Source organism: Protopterus annectens, chromosome 7.part0, assembly GCF_019279795.1.
Source record: "Protopterus annectens isolate FY-2018-M chromosome 7.part0, PAN1.0, whole genome shotgun sequence".
NCBI classification, from domain to species: Eukaryota; Metazoa; Chordata; order Ceratodontiformes; family Protopteridae; genus Protopterus; species Protopterus annectens.
Genome location: NC_056739.1, coordinates 1,006,633,457 through 1,006,658,267, shown reverse-complemented (window position 1 = coordinate 1,006,658,267; position 24,811 = coordinate 1,006,633,457). Strand labels below are relative to the sequence as shown.

Sequence of the window (24,811 nt, the reverse complement as noted above, 5' to 3'; positions counted from 1 at the left end):
TAGCCCTAGGTACATGCAAGCCTAACACAAGGTTTTCATTTTTAGTATAAGTAAAATTAATACTAAAACAGCTAGCTGTTCAGCAGACTTAAGATCACTCAGGAAAACTCATTTTCTTAAGCTGATAGGTATTGTACTTTTAAATTTATTTTTAGCAAATATTTCTATGATTTTCCTTCCTGTTATTTATAACTCACAGATTGACTCCTCATGCCTAGTGTAACCACTATAAAATTCCTTATAGTTTCTTCCAGGCAGAAAAAGTTTATAACTCCGTGAGGTGCAAGTAACATTCAGGGCCTATCCAGGATTATCAGTCATTTGTGCAAATCAATTTGATTTTATTGCACAAATTGCCATTGAAGTCTCATATGTCATCACAAAATGGCAAAGCTTACTTAATCAACAGTTTCAAAATTACTTGCATCAGCTCTGTAGTTTAATTCTGAACCTTTATTTCTTTTGAGACTCATAAATAAAATGCAGACATGCTTCCATAAATTAAAAGCAGCTAAAACATCCTTAATGCACCCACTGCCACACCCCATCTGAATATTAAATGGCATTAGTAAAATAAGATCAACAGATAAAAATAAACTGCTGGGCCATGTCATGATGCAAAGAGTGAAGGGATTGCTCAATGCCATCAGTTTAGAATATGCTTAGTACAGTGACTGGCATTAACTTCACATTATTGTTCAAGATAGGCAAGTTAGTTGTCTGAATATCATTGGTTTGTACTATTTAATTCATTGTTGAGCATTTAAGTAAGCTGCTGAAAATACTATGATGGACATCTTTTGTGCAGTAGGCTGCTGAAAATACTATAATGGACATCATATGTAGAAGACCAGGCATGGGATTCAGTCCAAATAATCCTGCTGGGTTCATTGTTAAGAAAGCCATTCTCTGCATAACAGGGGAAATGCCTTTGCTGTTATGAATTACCTAGGTGTTGTTGCTGGCTAAAAAATGTCTAAAGTCATAATTGTCCTGAGATGTAAATGAAAGAAAGACCACGGCATTGATTTTATAGACTACTGGTTGAGGAAATAAGAAGCACATAACAGATCATCCATATTCTGTGATCATTCAGAATTCACGATAATTAACAAGATCTTACCTAAATTATTTTAACTTTAAAAAACTTTTAAAATGTTTCAAAATAATATCAAAATATAAAATTCTATTTTTTCCCCTACAGGATTTGATACTTACTTTACAGGCCGTACCTTGGAAAACAACAGAAGAAATGTATGGTTTGCAGAATTCTGGGAAGAAAACTTTAACTGCAAGTTAACCATAACTGGTTCTAAAAAGGAGGATACAGATCGTAAATGCACTGGTAATGTTTTCCTTTCTTATCTCTTTTACCATGATTCTACTTCTGTAATAGTATGTAACAGGCTAGATGTTGTTAAAGAAAAATGAAATCTCTTAGGTGCTACAATAATATCTGACATAACCACCCACCTACATTGTAAGGCTTTAAGCAATAGGTTGACAATATAAATGCATTACTCCCAGTACCATTTGTCCAGGATGATGTTAGTGTACTCTGAAAAATAGTGAGTCTCAAGGCAACTGTTTTTAAAATTGTTGGTAGAGATTAATCTAGCTCTGATGATTATTAGAGCTGCAGAGACTGCATAATCATGACAAATATTTGTCAGAGGCTATGTCTTAACGTGTCTTTAAAAGTATAAATAATTGTGTGCTTCATTACCAATTTAAAAAGTTATTTTGTTTTCTTTTAATGGAGTTATTTATCATAATATGGGACTGTCTATTATTGCTATGCTTCTTATTAAGCGTGATTACTTCAACATGAAACATGGTTTCTGCATTCTAACAACTGGTTTAAAAGTAATAAGAGATTTTATTTATGGCTAAAAATCAACAGAGTGTACTAAACTAGAGCTACTTATGATCCTTTTTTACTTTTTCTGAGACTGAGACTTGGAGTTGAAAATCTCTCTAACCTCTGTTAATTTGCTGAGAATTATAAAATGAGGATTCTTGGATTTTACACTTGTTTGACTTTATTTTGGTCTTGAGGATTCAGTCAGCTACACTGAGTATTTTGTAATAACAACAAATGCAGTTAGAGTTTGTTTTTATGTCATCAGTATGTCCGTGTGAAACATTTTATTTTATTTTTTCTGTGAAACAGCAATTCTCTGATGTAATTTTCTTTAATAAATCGTTTTCATGATTTCATTCATAAAATCTTATGGTTAATGTCTCATTTTGCAATTAAAATCCTCACAACATTGATATGACAGTTAGTGTCCACCATTTTTGATGGAAGATAGGTTAAACTTCAGCTGTTATAATTCAGTGTTGGTTGACTTCTTAATATGAGATGAGTAATATGATTAGTGTTATCATTCCGTAGATATGGGGAAGGGATAATATCACTGAAAAGTTATCAGTATTCCATTCCGGTAAACGTTGATAGAGTGTAGGAATGAAAAGCAGGTTGAATATGACTCATTTACTGCTGTTGAGCTTGCAGTAAATGTCAATGGGTTCAGAGCATGTGCATTTGCAGTAAACTGTTAAGCCTAGGCACCTGCTTGCTTACATAGTTGGTGGAAGTGGTGCTGATTGTTGTTCTACACTTAACATATTTGGTAACAGTGGCAGGATATAAACTTCATCAATCCTTCATTTAAATTGGCAAGAGTGGTATGGAAAATAAATCTTATAATCCAATCCATTACTCTGTTTTTAAATATATAATGGAAGACAACGGTATTAGCAAACTATGTACATATGTGGGAAGATGTTTTCACAAATCTATCCTTTATATACTTTAACATATATTAAACAGCCCAATGAGAGGAACAAGTGACACGAGGAATGGTAGAAGCTAAGCTAGATGATAGGTTGATGAGGTTGCTTAGGCAAACAAAAAAGGAACGTATACTGCAAATAAAATAGCAAACCAGTTTAATTTTGATGGCTTTTACCAATATGCTGTGTGTGCTACAGTCAAATGTATTATGGTTACATATATTTTTGAATCCAGAACACTCTTTCACAAGTTTGCCTTTTAATGCATAGTCAGCTTTTTCTAAAGCCACACAGCTTTAGCAGCTAAAGTGGTCTTATGGAGTGCATTACAATAATAAGTGAAGTCTTATCTATCATGGATGCACACTGCTGATATGCACTGCCTATGGAGAGATGGAGCTTTATTTAAACTTTGGGAAAGTGGTATCATCTGATAAGTAAATACAGCACATTGAAAGAAATGCAAATGAAAATAGTTCTTTTCTGCCTTCTACATGAATTAGACAATTTGTAGACGCATGCATACATACATGTATGCATATGCATAAGTAGGAAAAGGTAACAGTAAATTTAGGGATGCAAAACTCAATGCTTTTCCACATCTGTGAATTATAATGATGGTTTCAAAATATCAAGAAATGCTAAACGACATTTTCAAAATCTTTAACAAAATATGTAATCAGTTGTGTAAAATAATGAGTAAACTAAAATCAAATTGTTTTTATTCAGCACCTGAAAAGATTATGCAACAATATAAGAAGTTATACAGTCAGCTCAGAAATCAGGCATATGTCAGTAGCTAGCAAACAAGCAAATGCCCAAAGCAGAATATATTGTACCTGCAGAGGAACTGAGTTCGTTGAAAAATGTCAAGAAATGAAAGCATTTCACAAAATATGTCAATTCATCTTTCAGTCCTGGCTCCATCTGTGCCTTGCAATGCAAAACGTTGCTGGTCTTTCCATGTCAACTTTAACCCTTAGTATACTACACCCTAAATACCATCCTCTATTAGCACATACTCAGGGAATTTTAATACCATGCTATTCTTTCAGATCCCACAGAGGCAATTGCTTATAATTAAAAAGATTGGCCTTTGTCACAGTCAGGGATGAGAAAGCATTTATAAAATCTCATCTGCCATTCGGAATCATTTGACGGAAGACATTTGCAATCTACAAAACCTGTCAATATCCTGAACTGAACATTATGACTATCAATCAGAATGCTAGAAATGCTAATGCCAGAAAGAAAATGGATAAAGTACATACGGATGGGTGGCAACAGCCATTCTAAAGGAAACTGCTGACAGAAGCGATCTTAAACAGTAAAACATATTCCACACAGCTAATAAATACTGTTACTAATTACTGTTATAGCATAGGAATCAGAGGTTGAAATGGACACTTGCCTGTCTGAAGATTAGATCACACTGCTTAGTATCTGTGCCCCTGTCTTTCTGAAACTTGATAATTGTGAATCTAGTCTATATTGTCTCAGTGATCTTGAATGATATGCAGATGTACACTAGGGGGTTAGACCAGTTATGTTTGGAAATTTCCTATCTTAAAAAATCAACCTCCAATGGCTTGATGGTCTGTTTTCTCAATCAAGCATGTATGAAAATTAACTAATAGAACTATATCAACCAATTATGAAGGTGAACTTCACTGGCTTAAGGAAAATGTTCATTTGCAGCTCTGGTAAGTCTGACTATTAATTCTAGTGGCAAATTGTCAAGATCAGTAAATGCGCCTGGTGAATTTGAATATCTATAGGGCTTATTGCTAAAATTATGTTAGAGACAATGACATATCTGAAGATTAACTGTAGAGCATACTGTTATTTTACTGACACTGACCTATCTGAAAATTACCTATAGGGCTTACTGTTAAGCAATGTTAGTTCCACTGTCCTATCTGAAGATTAATTATAGGGCTTACTGTTAAGTCATGTTAGTGCCACTGTCCTATCTGACGATTAGCTATAGGGCCTTTTGTTTTATTATTGTCATAGCTAGACTGATCTATCTGATGATAACATATAGGACATATGTTTAAGTTACTTTAGTGATACTGATCCATCTGAAGGCTAATTATAAGATTTATTGTTGTTATGTTAGTGGCACTTGATATTTAATTGTAGGGCTTACAAATAAGTTATGTTAGTCACACTGACCAATCTGAAAATTAACTATAGGGCTTATTGTTAAGTTATGTTAATCACACCTATTAATTATTAACTACAAGGCTTATTTTATGTTATGTTAGTGACACTGACCTATTGATTATTAACTAAAGGCCTTATTGTCAAGTCATATTAGTGAGACTGACTTACCTGATAATAAACTATAGGGTTTTTTTCTTTGAAGTTATGTTAGTGGCACTGCCCTATCTGAAGTTTAAATGTAGGGTTTACTAATAAGTTATGTTAGTGACACTGACATATCTACAGGCCTTGCTGTTGTAAAACTTGTTTTTTTCTAGCCCAGTGTTTGCATAGGTTTTTGCACAATTCCTCAGACAGACTCTTGGTTTGGCTACCTCACCTGAGAGTTACAGGGAATCTACTGCATCTAAAGCCATCCAATTCTAAAATAATGAAAATAGGGATCATTTTGCACTTCTGCTTATTATTTTTATTGTATTTCATTAGTATCCTGTATTAGTTGTAACATTTATTGCACTTTAGTAGAGTTTCAAAGCTGAACTGTTTCCACTGCTGCTGTAGTACTTATTCACATTGTGTCTGCTAGTTTTGCAGGACAGTAGTATCTAGACTGTGTGGTTTCCCTGCACTTGAGGTCTAAAACTAGCATTTTTACATTAAGGTGGTTTTATGACTGCACTCTTGTGAGAGAATCGTGCTGTAGCAAATTTAACTGATTTGGGGCTACTGGCAGAAAGCTTATTGTGTGCTTTCCTGTTTGGTCTGTAGGTCTTGCTGTTGTAAAACTTGTTTTTCTGATTCTATATAAGCCCAATATTTGTGCTAAGCTGCACTCAGTACAGCAGCTGTTATCAGTGCTCTTTATAGATGCAAATGCTATCAAGTTAAAATTTCCCATAGAATAGCTATCTCTGCAACATTCCTTGGTCCCTCCACTGTTCTAGGAGCATCTTTGTTGAGCTAAGAGCAGCACTGGCTTTTTGAATCACTCCATTCACACTGAGTATATCACCCATTCTTCACGCATGTGCTATCATCCCAGACCAGTTAAATCTCCCCACTCCTCTCCCTGTTTAAACCCATAAAAAAAAAAAAAAAACTGAAACCATGGATAGGCACTTTCCTGATATGTCTGTGGCCAGCCTAGTAGACATGGGCATCCTGAGATAATGTAGCAATTGTCTCATGTATACTGAAAGCAACTTAGTCCTGAAACAACAAAAACGCATAGTATGTGAGAGATATAGTTACACTATGACAATTGAGACATGACTCTCACATACTGACAAATCAAATATCAAACAGGTTTTCAGCACATTTCCCACACTAAATAAGGGCTCGACATATAAACCCACATATGTGGAGGTACAAGTAATTTACCAAAATCTTAGAGATCTCAGTAAGCTGTCCTCAAAAACCACATGCAAACAACCCAAGTTAACACCAACTACTGCAGATAAAAAAACACATCACAGTGTCTCCACAAGCAAGTCCCTAAGGTGCAACATCACACATTCAAACATCTTGGTCATAGAAGACTCCATCATAAAATACATAGATGCCTCACCAGGTTAAATTAAGAGATAGTTACAGTCAGTTGCCTGTCAGGGGCCAGGATTTGCCAGATAATGCTGTCACTCTGGTCTCTCAACCATAAGTGCCAGTATTATTCAGTCATAATCCACGTGGGTGTGAATGAGCTGAGAGATACCTCCCTGGAGTATATGAAGAGAGACATGATGGACCTGTCTAAATACATGTCATTGGGTGGTATGAGCTTTGCATCATGCAGCATTCTACCATTACCAAGAATGACACCACAATACAAAGCCTGACTTTGATAATTGGCTTGGCTACTGGTGTCATCCCAAGGGGATCCAGTATTTGTCAGCCTGGAAGAGCGTGATCGACAGACCACACTGCTTTGCCAGAGATGGTGTGCACCTATTGCTTCTAGGCTTTTGTATACTGCCCAAGGCATTAGCCACTCCTTTTAGTGACTTTTATTAGGCCAAACCAGCAGGCCTACCAAAGCAGCAAATTCTTTAAATGCCAACTTGAAGGTAGTACTGCTCAATGCTAGGAGTGTTAAGAAGAAAGTGCACTTCCTGGAAGCTCTCTTCACCCTGGAGAATGCTGATGTCTGTGCAGTTACAGAGATGTGTTTCAAGGCTGCATATAGCACCACAGCAGTGCAAGGGTACAATGCCTATCACACATTCAGACTATCCTCTGAAGAGGAAAAAATGAAAGGAGAGGTGCTTCCATTTATGTAAAAAGCGATCACACCTCTAGATTTGACAAGCAAGATGCCTTGCTTGATCCACTTCATGTCCGGCTGACCATAAGCAAAATCTCTCACTATATCTTCAGTAGCTACAGGTCCCTAGCTATGAAGCATGAAAACCACTCTGCATACCAGAAGTTACTAGAATCACTTACCATTCAGCCCAACACACTACTCATGGGCAATTTCTAAGTAACCGTTTATAAACTGGGTAACATATATGACCACTAACATACAGCCTCAGAGATTCCTGGACATTATCAATGCAAATGGTCTGGAACAGCTGGTCTGCACTCCCACTAGGGACTCAAATATCCTTGAAATAGTACTCACAAGCATGGGGGAGGATTGCACCCCCTAATGTAATGTTGTTAAGACTGGATCATAAATCAGTCTCCTATGAAACCCCTATCAAACCCTAAAACCTGAAATTTTCCAAGGAAAATTACATTCTATTAAATGATAACAGAGATAATTTTAAAGTTCTCCCTTAACCCCCACAAATAGGAAGGCCTATGCAGAAGTATACATGAATGTCCTTTACAACCACTTAAATGACTGCATAGAAACTGCTGTACCTGACTGAAATAAACCCAGGTCTTACCAGAAAAATAAGCCACCCTGGTGGACCCCTGGCATTAATAGACTATACAGCAGAAGGAAAAAAATTATGTCTAGAAGTAAGTGGGAGGGTGTACAACAGAGAAAAAAAAGTCCCTCATTAGTTTCAGTGGACAAGTCAGGGAACTGTTGAAGTCTTCTAAAGCTAAATATAAGACTGATAAAACACAAAATTACCAAACTGATACAAAATCACACAAGGCTGAAGTCCACACACCTCTGGAACAGTGTTCAAATGTTGAAGTGAAAGGAACCACAATGTGAGAAATAAAAAAACACCAAGCATTTCATGATTCCAGTAACAAGGAAATGGTTAGCTCTATCGTTTGAACAAGTTTCAAACTTCAACAGACCTGAGAAAGAAATATCAAACCTGCTGGCCAATAAATCCAGATCAGATTTCACCCCCTCATCACCTCCAGTAACTCCCCAAGAAATACCCCTTACTATTCCTCTGGCTGTTATCACCAAAAGTCAAGTCATCACTGTACTCTCAAAAGCTAGAAACATGACGTTAGTGAGCTCCGATGGAATCCCGGGTGCTTATTAAACAGCTTGAAACATGACTTAACAGACCCACTTGGATCTCTGTTTAACCACAGTCTCCAGACAAGCTTCGTTCCAACAGAGTAGAGGACAGTAACAGTCATCCCTCTGCACAAGGGGCGACCATTAACTGACCCAGGAGAATACCAACCCATAAGTCTGACTAGCCTCATATGCAAGGATACAGAAAGGATAATCATGGACCTGATTAACAATGACATAGGAAATCTCCAGACTCTAGACCAAATCAGGTTGGCTTTATCAAGGGCAGGTCCTGCCTGCTCAATCTGGTGGACTTATTTGAGAAGGTTGCTAAGGCCATGGATGAGGGTAGGACAATGCATACTGCCTGCCTTGACCTAGCCAATGCATTTAATACAATAGCCCACTTGGATATTATAGATAAATTCACAAAATTGGGCATAAACCTTTACATCAAAATATGGATAGCCAAAGGGCTCACAGATAGGATATACATTGTTTGAGTGGGGGATCTGCATCCAGCAAGAGGTCAGCCATCAGTGGAATACTGCAGAGGTCAGTATTAGGCCCCCTCCTGTTTGGCATATACTTCTCAGATGTCAATGCACAAGTAGATGGCCTTTGTCTGACAAAGTGTGCTGATGAATGCAAGTTGTGGACAATTATTTGCTCCCCAAACAATGCTGATATCCTACAGAAAGGTCTGACACAGACTAAAGATTGTTATCAGAGCAATGGCCACAAACTAAATGCAAAGAAGTACAAAATAAAACCCTTTGGAAAATCAAATACCCTTGCAGCAAATTACAACACTGATAGCAACACCCTAAGAATGGACTCAGTGGTGAAAAATCTGGGTACTCAGATAGATAGTAATCTGAACTTTGACCACCATGTGTTCACGGTGGTAAAAAAATCCTACCGTGTAGCTCCGGTTATAAGTAAGGGCATAGCATCCTGATCTAAGGATTCCATAGTACCACTGTACTCAGCGTTCATCAGGCCAATAACCGAGTATAATGCACCTTTTGGCATATGCCTAGGCAGGCATTTGCAACAGTTGGAGCATTCTTAGGGGAGTCTCACCAAATTAATATGGGGTATAATCAAGAAGTCTTATGCAGACTTATTAAAAGCTGTATCACTGTATTCAATTTCCTACCACTTACTTAGGGGTGATATGATCTACAAGGCAGTTTTTGACTTAGCCCTGATGGAAATGTTGCATATTCACAAAACAAACTGCATGAGGGTTACCCACTCCAAAAACCTAAACCTGCTTTCTGACATGAATAGATGTTGCTGGAGAGACAGATATGCATCCCAGAGATTGCACCTCCTCTGGGATAGGCTTCCCATTCACATGAAACATAGCCCTTCCTCGGCTATCTTCAAGTGCAATATGGACCAATGGATAAGAAATCGCAAATTCACTCCTAGGGTGGCATCCATGTCCCTTATGGACAGAGGCAGTCTGTAAAAATAGTCAAACCCCCACTTGCTGACCCTTGTTATCTTTCCCCTAGTTATAGAAAATTGGGTAAAATCTGGGTAAAACTGGCTCGGCTTGTAAGTGCTCTTGAGCTGTTTGCTTAGTACTCTCCTATGAACTTAAGAACCTATGAGTATTAACTGTGATACTGACCCATTTGAATATTAACTATAGGACTTATTTTTATGAAAATGACACTGACCTATCTGAAGATAAACTGTAAGGCTTATTGTTTAGTTATGTTAGTGAGACTGACCTATCTAAGGACAAACTATAGGGCTTACTGTTAAGTTGTGTTAGCAACACTGACCTGTCTGAATATTAACTATAGGGCCTATTGCTAAGTTATGCTGACCAATCTGAATATTCACTAGAGGACTTATTATTTTGTTAGTGAGACTGACCTATTGGAAGGTAAACTGCAAAACTTATTATTAAGTTATGTTAGTGAGACTGACCTATCTGCAGATAAACCATAGGGCTTATTATTAAGTTATTTTAATGAGACTGACCTATCTGAAGATAAACTGTAGAACTTATTGCTAAGTTATGTTAGAGAGACTGACCTATCTGAATATTAATTATAGGGCTCACAAATGTTAGTAACACTGAGCTGTCCGAATATTAACTATTGCACTTACTGTTAAGTTATTTCAGTTACAGTGATTATTAACTATAGAGCTTATTGCTATGTTACTGACACTGTTTATCTGAAGATAAATTAGAGGGCTTTTTCTTACATTATGTTAGCTACACTGATCTAGCTGAATATTAATTGGATAGCTTATTGTTAAGTTATGTTTAGTGACACTGACCTCTTTGAAGATTAACTATAGGGCTTCCTGTGAACTTATGTTAATGACAGTGACCTATCTGAATATTAGCTGTAGAAGTTATTCTTAAGTTATGTTATTGATCCTGACCTGTCTGAATATTAACTATAGGGCTCATTGTTCAGTTATGTTAGTGAAACTGAACTATCTGAAGATTAAGTATAGGGCTTATTATTAAGTTGTAGCAAGTCTGACCCATATGAAGCTTAACTATGGGGCTTAGTGTTTAGTTATGTTAGTGACACTAGGTATGTAGGTTAGGCATCTCAACTGGTCCTTCACTGACTTTTGTTATAACAATGGATTAAACTATAAAAGCAGAGGTTAATGCATTAGGTATGGAAATGTAAGTTTAGACCATTAAATCACATATTTTTGGTTCTATGAAGTAGACCCCAGTAGTTAGGGAATGTCCAGATGGGTATGAGGAAAACACTGACAGTCAACTGTCATCAGAAATGAGGAATGAACCCTAGAACTATGAGTTAAAACCATTTATCACTAAGCCACCATTTCAGATAGTTCAACAAAGCTATCAGGCAGTTGCTGGTAGAGCTAATAAGAGAGAGAGAGGTTCATATGTAAGCACTAGGCAATCAGTCTGCAAACCATTACAGTCTTTGGCAAAGCAACCTTATTCAAAAGTTTCTTCTACCCTCAAGGAGGGCAAACAAGCTAGACCTAGGGAGAATTTGAGGCTGTTCACCTAATTATCCAGGTTAACATTGAAAGGTGGCAATCAGATTTCTCAACTGTCTAGATTTTTGCAAAATGCCCAAATTGTTGCCTCATATTTTTGGTCTGTTCCTCAAAAAATGTGTGGTTTTCTGGCAAAATGTTGAGGACTGAAGTCACTAGTTAGTGATGTCATTTGAGTTTCAGACTTCTTATCATTCAGAACATATATATTAACACAAAACCTTTTATTCTAGAAACTTTCTAAGTTTATAAGAGCAATACTTAAAATCTGTTCCTATTGTTTGGACTTTGTTCCTCAATTATTTTTGATTTTGTGCAGATTTCTTGGATTAAGAGGTTGAGACCTATGTTGGCAATGATGCTGCTCTGTTTTACCTGTAGTGCAACTTTGTTCTAGACCTCAGGGATACATTGGGGGATGAATCTATTACACCAATGTCTGCTTAGTTATTTGCTTAAGAAGATTTAGTTCTATTAGTGAAGGAATAGGACTTCAAATACGGTTGTATCTTTCATGGCTGAAAAGGGTAGACATGGATCTCCATGAAAGTGTCTGTAACAGACTGAGTCCTTAGAAAAGATGGCAGTATCTACTGATAACTAAGATTTTTTGAGACCACTGATCTTTTTATTTATGAATCTCTACATTCTCTCAGAAAATGCATTGTAGTCACTAATGGGCTTGATAAGATATAAGTAAAGGGGAATTAGGACTTGTTTGGATCTAGTGGAGATACGAGGTAAAAGGCTTTCTGCATCACTGTAGAGATATGTTGATCAAATGATAAGGAATTATTAACAAGAGTGTGTACATCCATTGCAACAATGTCTGATGGGATGAGTGCATCACCTATACAGTAAGTGAAACTTATTTGTTTACTAAAATGGACTATGTTACATTTTTTTCACATTTAATTTGAGACCATTATATTTGCACCAGTTTTTAACATGGTCTAACCTATTTTTGAGCAGTTATGTGTCAGTTGAAGCTCAATTAACAGCATCCAATTTACAGTTGTCTACAAACTTAGTTAACCATATGCCAGGAGTACTGGCTGAAAGGTTTGAGAACTAAATGCCAGACACCATTCATAATTTGTTTGTTTGTTTTGCTTTCAAAAGTGACACCTGCAGCTCTAACCACAAGGATTCAGTCAGACATGGGGAATAGTGTCAAATACCTTGGCCAGGTCTAGATATGTTATATGCACTGTATAACCACTATCCATAGCTTTAGTTACTTTTCCAAAGCAATTAATAAGGTTAAAGAGGCAGGACCTTCCTTTGACAAAGTGAAATTGATGAGGGTCCATGTTACAAGACTTTCATTGTCTAGATTAATGAGGGCTGAGATAATGTGCTCCATAGCTTTACATATGTGGCTAGTAAGACCAATGGGTCTAAGATTACTAGAGTATTTGGTTTGGCCAACATTGTGTAATGACATTAAAATGGTTATTCTTTAGGATTCAGGAATGTTTCCTCTGTAGAAGTTGAGATTAAAGGGATGTGTAGGCATTCAGAAAGGTCATATACAGCACTGATAATCAGACATCCTGATTTGTTATCAGAACCTACAGATAAAGTATTCATTTTTAAGAGGGCTGTGATCATGGAACCTGTGGAGTAGCTATAACTGTGGGTTGATTAAAATTTGCACTATATGTGTTTTCTAGGATATGAGCTATTCCCTTTGGGACAGAGAGTGCAGTATTACTGTGGAATAGTTCCAAATATGTTTTTGTTTTCATAACTTACTGATGTAATAAAGGGAAGATTTGTAGCTATGCATGCTTAGCTTTGAGCTTCCTCATGGTTTGCATAATCTCTAGGTTGTAGCTTGTAAATGTTTCATCTCCCAAACCCCTGCTTACACATATCAAGAGTATCAGAACTTGTCAGAGATTTGAGATATATGGCTAGGCTTAAAAAGTCCCTTGTAGTCATTAGCCTAGTAAACACCTATGAATCTGTAAGCCTACGAACCTATGTTAGTTTGTTGAAGTCTGCTTTTAAAAGATAGGTAAAATGAGACCTTTTATAAACATTAATCAGACTCTTTCTCTTGTTAATTTATTTAAATGGGTATTCCATCACAGGAGGTTGTTTTTAATTTTCACATTACATTCAGTGCAGATAGGAATTGCCTTATCAATACAACTGTTCCAGTGAAGTAGAACTCAGATGTATAGATGAAAACTTTAGCAATAGGATTCTTTGGAGAAGGAATACATCAGGATTTATTTAGGTTATTAAGTAAATGAAGGTTTGCTTTTCAGAAGTCTCTAAAAATGGAGATATTTACAGAGAAATATCTCCAGTTTTAAAGGAAAAAGTGACTAAATTATATAATGTGATTAAACAAGGCATTTTAATATATGTAGAGTTATGCAAGAAATGACTACATCTCTGAGGACTTGACCAGGGATATTTAGACCATAGTAGGAAAGCTTACTGTTTGTGAAAGAGAGTTAGTATTTATATCATCGAAGAAGTCCTAGGCATGCCGGCCATCAGCACTGATCAGCCTGTTTATTGATGGATTGTTGTTGAAGTCCATCAGTAGAAAGGTTCATATTTTCTGTATTCCACCTCAAATTCTTTACTGGAATTGTCCCACAAAGTAAAAACAGAAAAACACAAAATAAGATATTTAGAAAACTATAAAACAGAATAACCTTGTAATTATTTTTAGTATTTTCTTTTTTTTTTCTTGGTCATTATGTTGCGAATTTGTATAGCTGACAATACAAAATGCCTACTGTTGGCTAAAATAAAATTGAATTTCTGTTGTTTATATAGAGATGAGAGCAGTTCTTAGAATCATAGATAGGTAGCTGTTTTTTTTTTCTTAATAATGAAGAGGTTGGCAAAGTATCACCAGGAAGGTTTTTATTATTATTTGAACTATGCAGTCTGATTAAGTATGATGTTGAGGGGGTTGCTCTTAACAGCAGGAAAAGTAACACTATATAATTTAATATAATACTGGAGCAGTATAGGCTTTATATATTAAACAGTGAATGGAAAGATTACACAGTGGTAGGTCTTTAACAGACCTGATGGTTACTCCTAGTTTGATTTCTCCAAGACATTTGAGTTTCTAATACTATGATGGGAAAGGACCTCCTTTCTAAGTCAAAGCTTGACTACAGTTCATGACATTAGTGTTATTTCAATTTTTAATGTTAGCCGAAGGCACTCTTCATAGCACCCACAATGTGTCCATCACTGAATTCTTCAGAAATTCATACAGTTACATCTATCAGTATCACATCTAAATAAGACTGTCATTTTTTTTATGAGACCCATTGCTCCTGCTACTATTGGAACTGTCTGGGTATCCTTCTTCCACATTGCCCTCATTTCTGCATGCAAATCCTGTTATTTTACCTCCCTATACTTAAGATACTGTAATTACTGCATATAACAATTTCAGTGATCAATGCTACTTTTGTCTTCTTTTCATGGACTACTGTATCTGGTTTTCTGACATCTATATTTTGATTGCTGGTAAAGGGTTTTCACATGTGATATAAACTTCATCAATTTCAATAATGCTTTGTGGCTTAAGTTTCCAGTGCTTCTCATCTACTTCAATATTATAATGTTGCACAATCCCCAATGCAACAGCCTTACCACATTATTATGCCTTTCAGTATACAGGTTCTCTGCCACCCAGCAACAAGATATGTGGGACTGTTTCCAGTTCTGTTTTACAGAATCTCCATTTGCCTGTTTCTCCCACATGCTCAATGGACTTTGTAAACCAACATGTACATAGTCCATTATCCTGGACCACCAATATTAATCTTTCATCTTTTGGTTTATTTACCTCTCATTAACCATTCCTGAATCAGATCCTAATTGACATGAGGTTGTTCTAGGAGTTTTTATGCCTTTTCGACATTTCTTGCCTTATCATCTGATCCCTCTCTTTATATTCTTTTTTTTGTTGTTGTTTATGGTGTAATGAGTTGTTGTCTGATTTTTATCTACTTCTGGTTTGGTTTCATTCCCACTGACACCAATATGATTCTGCTAAACAAAGCAGGGAAATCATCTTAGACTTGTTCTCTTCATGTTTCAAAAATTTCACTATGCTTGGATGTGATGAGTTCAGCAGATATATATGCAGTTCTATAACTGCAGATCAATACATGTAATCAGTTTTGAGGAGGTCCATACCTCCTTCAGAATGAAGAATATATAATCTTGTTATACTCACTAATTTTTATAAATCATTTGATAAGCATGAAGCATTTCTCTTGTTTTCCTGTGCAACTAATCTGATACATTTTAAGACCAGTCAGTCACTGCAAAACTGTAAGTTACATTAGGAAGAACAAATTGGTTTATAACCTGAACTTTTTTCCTAGATGACAGGGCTATTTTCAGTATCAACTATGATCTTCTAAAATATTTCTTATTGAGTTTTGTTCACTTTTGTTCATGTTTTAATGTGGATCCTTCAATTCCCAAATATTTATATCCTCCCGCCTGCTCAAGTTTCTTTATATCACATTCCTGTCCCAGACTGATATTTACTCTGTGCTGCAGCTTTCCTGCTTTACACATTACTTTTGCACACTTATCAAGTCCAAATGACATTCTTATATAATCTGAGAATGTTTTGACCACTTCCAGTTGTGTCTCAGCTTCTCATCTAATGAACTTAAAGTTTTAAATCATCCACAAAAGATGATAAGAATTATTTATGCTTTGCTGTTTTCTGGTAGTTAAATTGCAACTATGATCTAATGTGTTAAGCAGTCAGCTTACCGGGTTAAGGGCAAGACAAAAGAGTAATGGTGACAGAGTCACCCTTGAATATCCTCCTTTGAAATTTTCCCCCTGAGATAATAATTTGTCTTTTATCAAGGTTTAGCTACAAAGTAGTTTGCTACAGTTTCATGGTCATTGTAATGTAACTGATCAATGTAGGGTAAATGTTATGCATTTATAAGTACTCTTTTATCCTTAAATGTGGAATCCTGTCAAATGCTGTTTTGTAATCTGTTTGTGCCATACTTAAATTCTTCCCCTTTTTGCAATTCTTTGTTATGACTTTATTAAAAGCAAATGACCTTTTTTTCCGGGTCTACCTGAAAACACCGGCACGCAAAAATACCGACAACGAGATAACCGACACCACAAAACCGAAAGTTCAAAAACACGAAACTTCACATGCCCGATAAACCACAATTCCGACAATCAACAAAACAAAACAAATACCTTTTCTTTAAAACACACACACAACCCAAGCACACCAAAAACCTTACAAACCTACACTAAATCTTACATACACAACTGTCTATGCACTAACCTTAACCCAAACCCTAACCCTAAGGTCCATCACTATCGCACACTCACCTAACCCGCGACCTAACCCTAACTCACTTAACCCACCCCTAACCCTAATGTCTGTAACTATCACACACTTACCTTTCCCACACCCTGACCCTAACTCACTTAACCCACCCCTAACCTTAAAGTCTGTCACTATCGCACACTTACCTTACGTGTACCCTGACCCTAACGTCCGTCACTATCAAACACTTACCTTAACATTTCGATGTTCTCAGCATCGGGATTTTCAATTGTCTGTCATCTCCATTGTCGATCTTCCGGTGTCAGTTATCTCGTTGTCGGTGTTGTCAGTGTTCGGTGTTTTCAGGTAGACCCTTTTTTCCCTATGACTTTCTTTTGTTACACTTTTATTCTGTTGTCATGGTTGAGTTTTCTTCTAAAAGTCTATAAATGGTTTCGGTATCAGTTCCAGTGTATAGTTTACAGATCATCGGAAGGTGAGTTTTTGGTCTATAGTTTTTAGACTAGCTTACAGGTTCACTCATAAGGAGGAGTATCATCTTCTTGCCATTAAGAAAGGTGTGCGTATTCTTACTGAGGGCTAAATCTTTGTGTAAAGGTGTTAACACTTTTAGCCAGAAGTTAGTTACCACATCTGGGCCTGGTGTTTTCCATTTAGTAGCTTTACTTAATTTTGTTTCAATTTCTCTGGCCATTACGTCATCCCATTTCATATCTTGTCCATCTGATCTTATTCTTTCTTTTATTTCTTCTGTCCATTCAGCATCTCTACTATGTTCCATAGGGTCTTAATAGATATGTCTTCAAAATGTGTCTAATTTTTTATTTATTTATTTATTTTTTTGGTGGTGTTTCTTTACCATTTGCTTTGTTTCCCAGTCCTCTATGAAACCTTTTCGGGTCATCAATGAATTGCTTATTTTGTACTTTTCCAATATATTTATTTTTAGTTTGTTATTTCTGGTGTGTTCTAATACTGCATATTGCTTTTATCATGTTCATTTTTATAATTATTTTTGTTGATCTGTTCCCTCTTCCCTATTCTATACTATTCAGTGACACTTATTATCTTACTTGCTTTATAGTTTTCTCTGTTCAGTGCTTCCATGATGGCATTTGATTTCTTCCCTTTCTTTCCCGTTGCCCTGTATTTTTGTGGTAAGATTTTTATCAGTTAGTAATTTAGCTACACAGTAATATATACTATTTACTTCTGTTATGTCATTTGTTTTATCAGACTTCTAACATGTTAGATCTTTTTGATTTTCTGTAGTCTATTTCTTTCATCGATCTTAATATGTCTATCCATCTTGGTTAACTCAAGCAACTCTTCTCTTAGATCTTCTTCTAAACTGAGGGCACATTCTTTGTTGTCCATTTCCTGTGGTCATTCTACAGAAAGTTCCAGAATATCTTCCTATGACATATTCTCTTCAGCTTCATCGTACGTCATCCATTTCACTTTCGTATGGCAACTCACTGGCTTGTCACCATTTCCTGTTTCTTCGCTTGCTGTGTAACTACAACTGAACTTTTGTACTGGTTTCTTACTGAAGGTTCTAGAGCATCTTCATGTGGCAACTGTGATGGTTCTTTTCCATCTGTTTTTCCTTAATTTGCAGACTCACTGTTCCATTGTGCTGTGATGTTGCAAGTGTTGAATTTCCTACACTAAACCCTTCACTTTGCTGGTATTCCATAACTTCAGCTTCTGTTTGCTTAACTTCTGTTTTGCTAATCTTCTGTTCTACATTCCCCCTTGGTGATCTTAATTTTTGTATTGTAAAAGTTTCCACGTGTGGGTGCCTTTGCTTGTATTTTGATTCAAATATCTTTAGAGCTGCTTTTTTTCTATTGATTAGTTTGGATTTCTCCTCTGCATAAATATATTATATCAGATCTCTCTTTCTTTCCCATGTCTATATTCCTTTTTTTTTATATCTTTCAAAAATCTCTAGGTTTTGTTGTTTATATTTTCACACTTCCTTGGTCAAATGGCCCAAGGTTTATTGGTCTATATAATGTTTTTCATGAATTCTTTGTATTAATGAAGACACATTTGCATTTGAAGCTGTTGGCAGTTTTTCTTCTGCAAGTATTTTTATTCATTCTAATTTCTCTTTTAATCTCTTTGAATATCTTCTATAAGGAAATTCTGGGCTTCTTGCATAATAGTAACAATACATAAGTTCTTTCTTATCCTCAGTACTACACACTGTCATCTGTATGGCTCTTTTTTGACCGATCAGTTGTCACTGATTGTTGCAGTATACATTTTACTCTGGGACTGGAGTGATTATGGTAGCAGTGATGAGAAGGGAGGATTAAAGTACATATCCTAACTGTGAGATAGGAAGTATCATGTGACAAGGCAACACCATTAACTGTTAAACTATGTTTTTACAGTTAATTAGACCACTATTTGAGGAGACCAGTCTTGTTTATTGTTTGTATAATAAATCTCGTAGAGTACACAAATCCACCAGCTGGTGCATATGTGCCTGGAGTTTATTAAGCTGGTCGGTAGGTATTTATATAACTTGGCTAAATCCAGGGTCATTTTACCATTGTAAACCACTAGTCCTGATGATATGTTCCTAATTATGCTATTTGTATTTTAACAGTTGCCTGAAAAAGGTGCCATACATCGCTTTGTTTAACTCCTTGCTTAGATTATGATGAAAATAAGTAGAAATAGCTTTCCAACGACATCAACAGATTCCTAAACAGGTGCACTGAGGTTTTTATGTTAACTGAGTAATAGTGCATGCCTCATGCAATCATGCTTAACAGGTTTTGCCTTTGGTGGTGATCTTGCAGTGACTTTGGATATTTTGTGTATAAAGGGAACATGTTTTAAAAACGTACTGAAACAAATGCCTTTGTTGCACTAAAAGATGGTTGGGCCCAGTTTATTTAACCATTTCTTTGCTGTTTGCAACACCATTGATTCTTCTCATCAGAATCCCTGCTACTGCATGGGTCTCGTAACACTTTCTTTCAGAATCCCTGCTCCTGCATGGGTCTCATAACACTTTCTTTCAGAATCCCTGCTCCTGCATGGGTCTCGTAACACTTTCTTTCAGAATCCCTGCTCCTGCATGGGTCTCATAACACTTTCTTTCAGAATCCCTGCTCCTGCATGGGTCTCATAACACTTTCTTTAGCATTTATTCTGAGCTCTCATCAACTGGCCTGCTATTCGTGACTCCTTGGTTTTATAGATAGTTTACCATGTGACTTCTCTCTCTCTCTTTCGGAAGATACTGTTTTTAAAACCGGACACAATCTTGGTTTCTGAGTAAACTATTAGATTCCCCATCTTTATTTTCAAATACTTTTTCCATTTTGGTAACTGTTGCCCACTTGATTAGTGCAGAGTAATCTGAAGTACTTGAATGTTCCTGCCATTCTTGTTTGCACTCTCTGGTACAGTACTCACTGTCAGGTTAGCCTTGATTAGAATACTTTTTGTCATGCTCAGTCTATCATCTCATTGAACAACTGCAGCAGGAAGAACAGACTCTCAGCTTCAGAGTCATCGGATTAAGAATGGTAAAAAGTAGCTTCGACTATCGAGACTAAACGAATCAAAATAAAAATGTTCTCTCTCCTACTTTGATATGCACACAGTAAACACCCAGATTGTTGTATCATACAGTTTCTGGTGCTGACCTTTACTTCTTTTGAACTGCTCTGCTATAGCTTCTGTCCTTCTATATATATATATATATATATATATATATATATATATATATATATATATATATATATACACACATCTGGAAGTGGGGTGTAATAATCTGCATTTAATGGTCCTATTTTAGTTTTGCCAAACACTCCTGCAGGGAAAATACAACTTCCTCAAACATGAGCTATTCCTAATGGTCCTCAGGACTAAAACTGTTCCACCTCTTGCTGACTGTGATTGTCAGCTTTCAGGTTTCCTGTTATTATTCTCCAAAGCTCACCTTTAATTAAGGTTAATTTCTCTGTACTAGCACGCCTGTATACAGTGTTCTTTTCAGAAACGCTGTATTGTTCTTCGGATTAACTCCACTGCTAGAAGTTTAATTTTTCCTTTACTATAGCTGCCTTCCTTCTTATCTCTTGATTTCCCAGCATGCATTTCAAGCATATCCCAGAAGTATGATAGCAAATCTATAAATTATCTTGAACATTTAAAAAAGTTTAGATACAGTACTGAAATTTTGAAAACTTAATATCAGCATCTGACAAGTACATTTCATTTACTTTATCTATCTGTATCTTGGTTTGTAAGATGACATGCTATCCAAACTATCATCATATGACCCTCTTTACCAGCTAATCTCTTTCTTGACCTGCTGTGTGAGACAGTGTCATAATCCTTGCTGAAGTCAATGTCTTGTGCAATAACAGCTTCTCTCAAGCTATGACTTTTGCTACCAAGTCGAGGAGTACATATTACAGTTCAGTAACACAATGATACTGTGAAATCCTGCTGCTCCAGGCTGTCTGAATCACTTTTACCTTTGGATAATCAAGGCTGCATGAATGGATAATTCCATTATCTGATCTAAAAGCAATGTCACAGTAATAGGTCTGTTGTCTTTCTTCTTAGCTCTGATTTTGCAGATACAAAATATGAAAGACTTCATTCATGCATTTGTTCAACTTTCCATGATTTGTTGCAATCAGTATTCAGTGATATCAGTTTCACTTTAATAATTTCGAGGTGAACCATATCTGTCCACATTATTTTTGTCTTGTACATCTGATGTATTCTTTACTGAATTTGACAATAAAATGTTGTTGAATAGACTAGTGCACATCAAGACCTATTCTGTTAATCTTCATTTTGTTTTTTATTGTCTGTCTTCTTAGCATCTTATTTTGTGACCAATATGCAAAAGTATGCTTAAGTTTTCAGCATTTTTTGTTCACCTACTCACATAGTTTTCTCCCTTTTCCAGGTTCCCTGCTTCTCTGAAATTTATATAATTGTACAGCTGTACTATTTATTTAAAATATGAACTGACGTGTTAGGGCTACACTGTCAAAGTATATATCTGTATATGCATTAACATCAAATTCTATTCTAAAACTGTTTCGTAAAGTGTTCACTGGTGCAAGTGATATATTAAACAGCATGTTATTGTTACTACTTGATATTACAGTGTTTCTGGTTGTTGCTGCCGAAACTACAATGACCTGATTTGTAACACTGATGGTTGTGACTCTGGTACAGCAGAATTTTGTAAAGGCTTAGATGTTTCCTGCTTTCTTGTAGCAGATGGATTTGCCAGGTCTCAAGTGTACTATCTTACTTACATCTTTTTTTAGAACCTGACCTAGATTTCTTCAACTACAGAGTGAAAATAAATCTCAGTCCCTCTTGCTTTCATTTCATTGCTGACTCTGTGGAGTGCAAAAGCAGTGACTGAGATAAGGATATTTTTGTATCATGCACTGAATAATTTGCATTACAGCATTCAAGAAGATGGAAAACATTTTTGGTACGATGCATAGATTTTATTTTTTTAACACAAAGTATTGCTGTCTTCGGGAAAATATCAAATAATTAATACATAACTATATGCATTAGAACTACATGTTTCTATAATATGGATTGGTATCATAGTGGTATTTGTTAAACCAGGATATATCTTCTCCTGATGAGCTCATGAGTATGTTTATCTTCATCCTTACAAAAGTGATGAAATGACTATGAAATTACTGTTACTCTCAACACATGCTAATATGACAAAAGGGGAATATGATCTAGATTGGGGAATATGCTATAGCATCAGCCTATTTGGATGGGAACCTTAATGGAAATACACTGCATATTCATAAAAGTAACACAGTGTGATCTATCACAATTGGTGTACAGAACCATTTCTCAAGCACACTAATGTAGAAAAGAAAACATTTGGTGAGATGATATCGAGAAGATCAGGAACACCAGAAACATCAAGACCAAACCTTTGACATGCTCATTAAGAGACCTGCCCCCCACCCCCACCCTTTGTCGGACCCATGCAAGGGCTTGTTTTCTAGCTCTGTGTTGTAGGGAAAATGTCATGTTTTGATGTGTGCAAGTCACAGTACGTTGTTTTAGTTTCTGACTTTCAGATCCAACTTATTTTCATCCCTGTACAGACTTCAAAATGCATGGATCAGTTTTGCTTATTTATTTGTTTAGTTAGTTAATTATTGTGTTTCTCTGTTCACTTGCATTGTCATTTTATTCCTTGTCTTTTCTCTTAACTTATCACAGTGCTATTTAAAGATGCTTTCACTGAGTTCTTAAAGTTCAGGGTTAGGACAGGAAGAAACATGATTTTTCTTTTTTTGAGGCCTAAAGAGCAATACTTTTTTTTTGTGAATTGAGTTAGGAAGTTGAAACATTTTTGAATTTTTAAAAAGAAAAACTGTTTCATTGTGTACAGATGTACACAGAACAGTGACTGTAGTCAGATGCTCATAATGAGATCACTGCTACATTAACCTTAGCTGTATGGGTTAGGTCACTGCCACATTAGCCTTAGCTATGTACGTTATAACCTACATAGTATACAACAGCCCTTGAGATTCTAGAGCTTAATGACCCTTTCTACACATCTTTCTATCTGTCTGGTTATAAAAAAAAATCCTGTGAAGAAGAAGCAGAAAATTAAATAGTTATCTTCCCTGTTTCTATTGGTTTGGACAGGAGTTTTTTATTGTAATTAACTCAGTGTCAGTTGAGGTTTTTAAAACTTCTATTTCAGATGTTACTGGTAAGAAATAAAAATCAGCATTTCTGAAGATTCTCAGAATATTGAGCAGGAAAATGATTTTGAGGGGACAGCTTCAATTTTCTTCTACTCAGGTGAATCATTTCTGTTGAGACTATTTCTTCTGATAGTCCCTCTGAACTGGGAACATAATGATTTACTAATATGCTTTATTACTGCTGGAATTTCCTGAAGCTCATCCAGCTTTGAGAGGTATTTTGATTACAACCTGCAACTTGACTGACAGCCAGCCTGCTGACCCCACCCAGGAAAGTAAATATATTGTATGAACTTCTTCAGTTTTGAAACTTTTTTTTTCCAATCTCAGATCTGACCTGGCAGTGATTTCTTTGGTAATTATTGTTGCTGACAAACATATGGAAATTCTAATCCCCTAGCCCTCTGATACAGATGAGAAAGGCTTTGATAGATTTGGAAAAAAAGTGAATACTTTTGCACTCTTGCTTTTAGAATTCTTAAATGTCAGTCTCGTAATCATATTACTCTACTCGTGTCTCAGGTGATTAAGCACTCTTTTATATGTGATTATGATTCACTTGATGCCTCTTCTAGAAGAGCTACTACTTGAACTTTTATGAGTGGGTTTGCTTGTTTATATTCACAAAATCTACCTGCGGATGTTAAAGCTGAAGTTATAAATTCTCCTTTACATAGGTAGTTTTGGACTATCTGCTGCTGAGCTCCTGGAAAAGGTATGACAAGAGACATAAAACTGATACAAGGGGTTACTCAGATGTTTCAGCCTCTTTCTCCAAGTTGGTTAAATGTTTTACTCCTACATTTTTGCCTTTCTATAAAAATGATCAGATACAGCAAGCTTCTGGCAACCTGACATTCAGAAACAATAGCAAGGGGCTCTAAACAGAAAGAAAGAGCCCCCCCCCTTAGAAATAAGGATGGTCCACCAAGTCTGGATGACCATCTATAGAGTGCCCCCCATTCCTACCTTTGTAAGCATTTAAATCCTGTCTAAAATCTGGATCTTCAATTCTTTCTTTCTTTTGCATCTGATAATCTCAGAAAAAATGAGTTCTCAGACTAATACATCAGAGATACCAACTGCTGCAGGAATTTCTATCTCTCCTTTTCAGGGAATTCTTCCTCATCTACCAGATCAAACTTTTTTCCTTCCTGTTATTCATCATCTGCTGACGTAAATGGAGACAGAAGCCGTCCACTTTCAGTGATACAGAAATGGTTTTATTCAAGGATGTTTCTGGTACCAAAGAAAGAAGCATCTTTGAACACAGACTTGGATTTTTCTTTTCTG

General features: G+C 36.1%; 1 protein-coding gene across 1 annotated transcript in view; it reads left to right on the top strand.

The window, feature by feature from the left end:
• The window catches only part of GRM7 (glutamate metabotropic receptor 7), a 3,543,572-nt gene that overhangs the window by 2,065,752 nt on the left and 1,453,009 nt on the right, over positions 1–24,811 (top strand). The window contains exon 5 of the mRNA XM_044077567.1: positions 1,205–1,345. Coding sequence (XP_043933502.1) covers positions 1,205–1,345 — 141 coding nt within the window. The remainder of the gene's footprint in view (positions 1–1,204; positions 1,346–24,811) is intronic.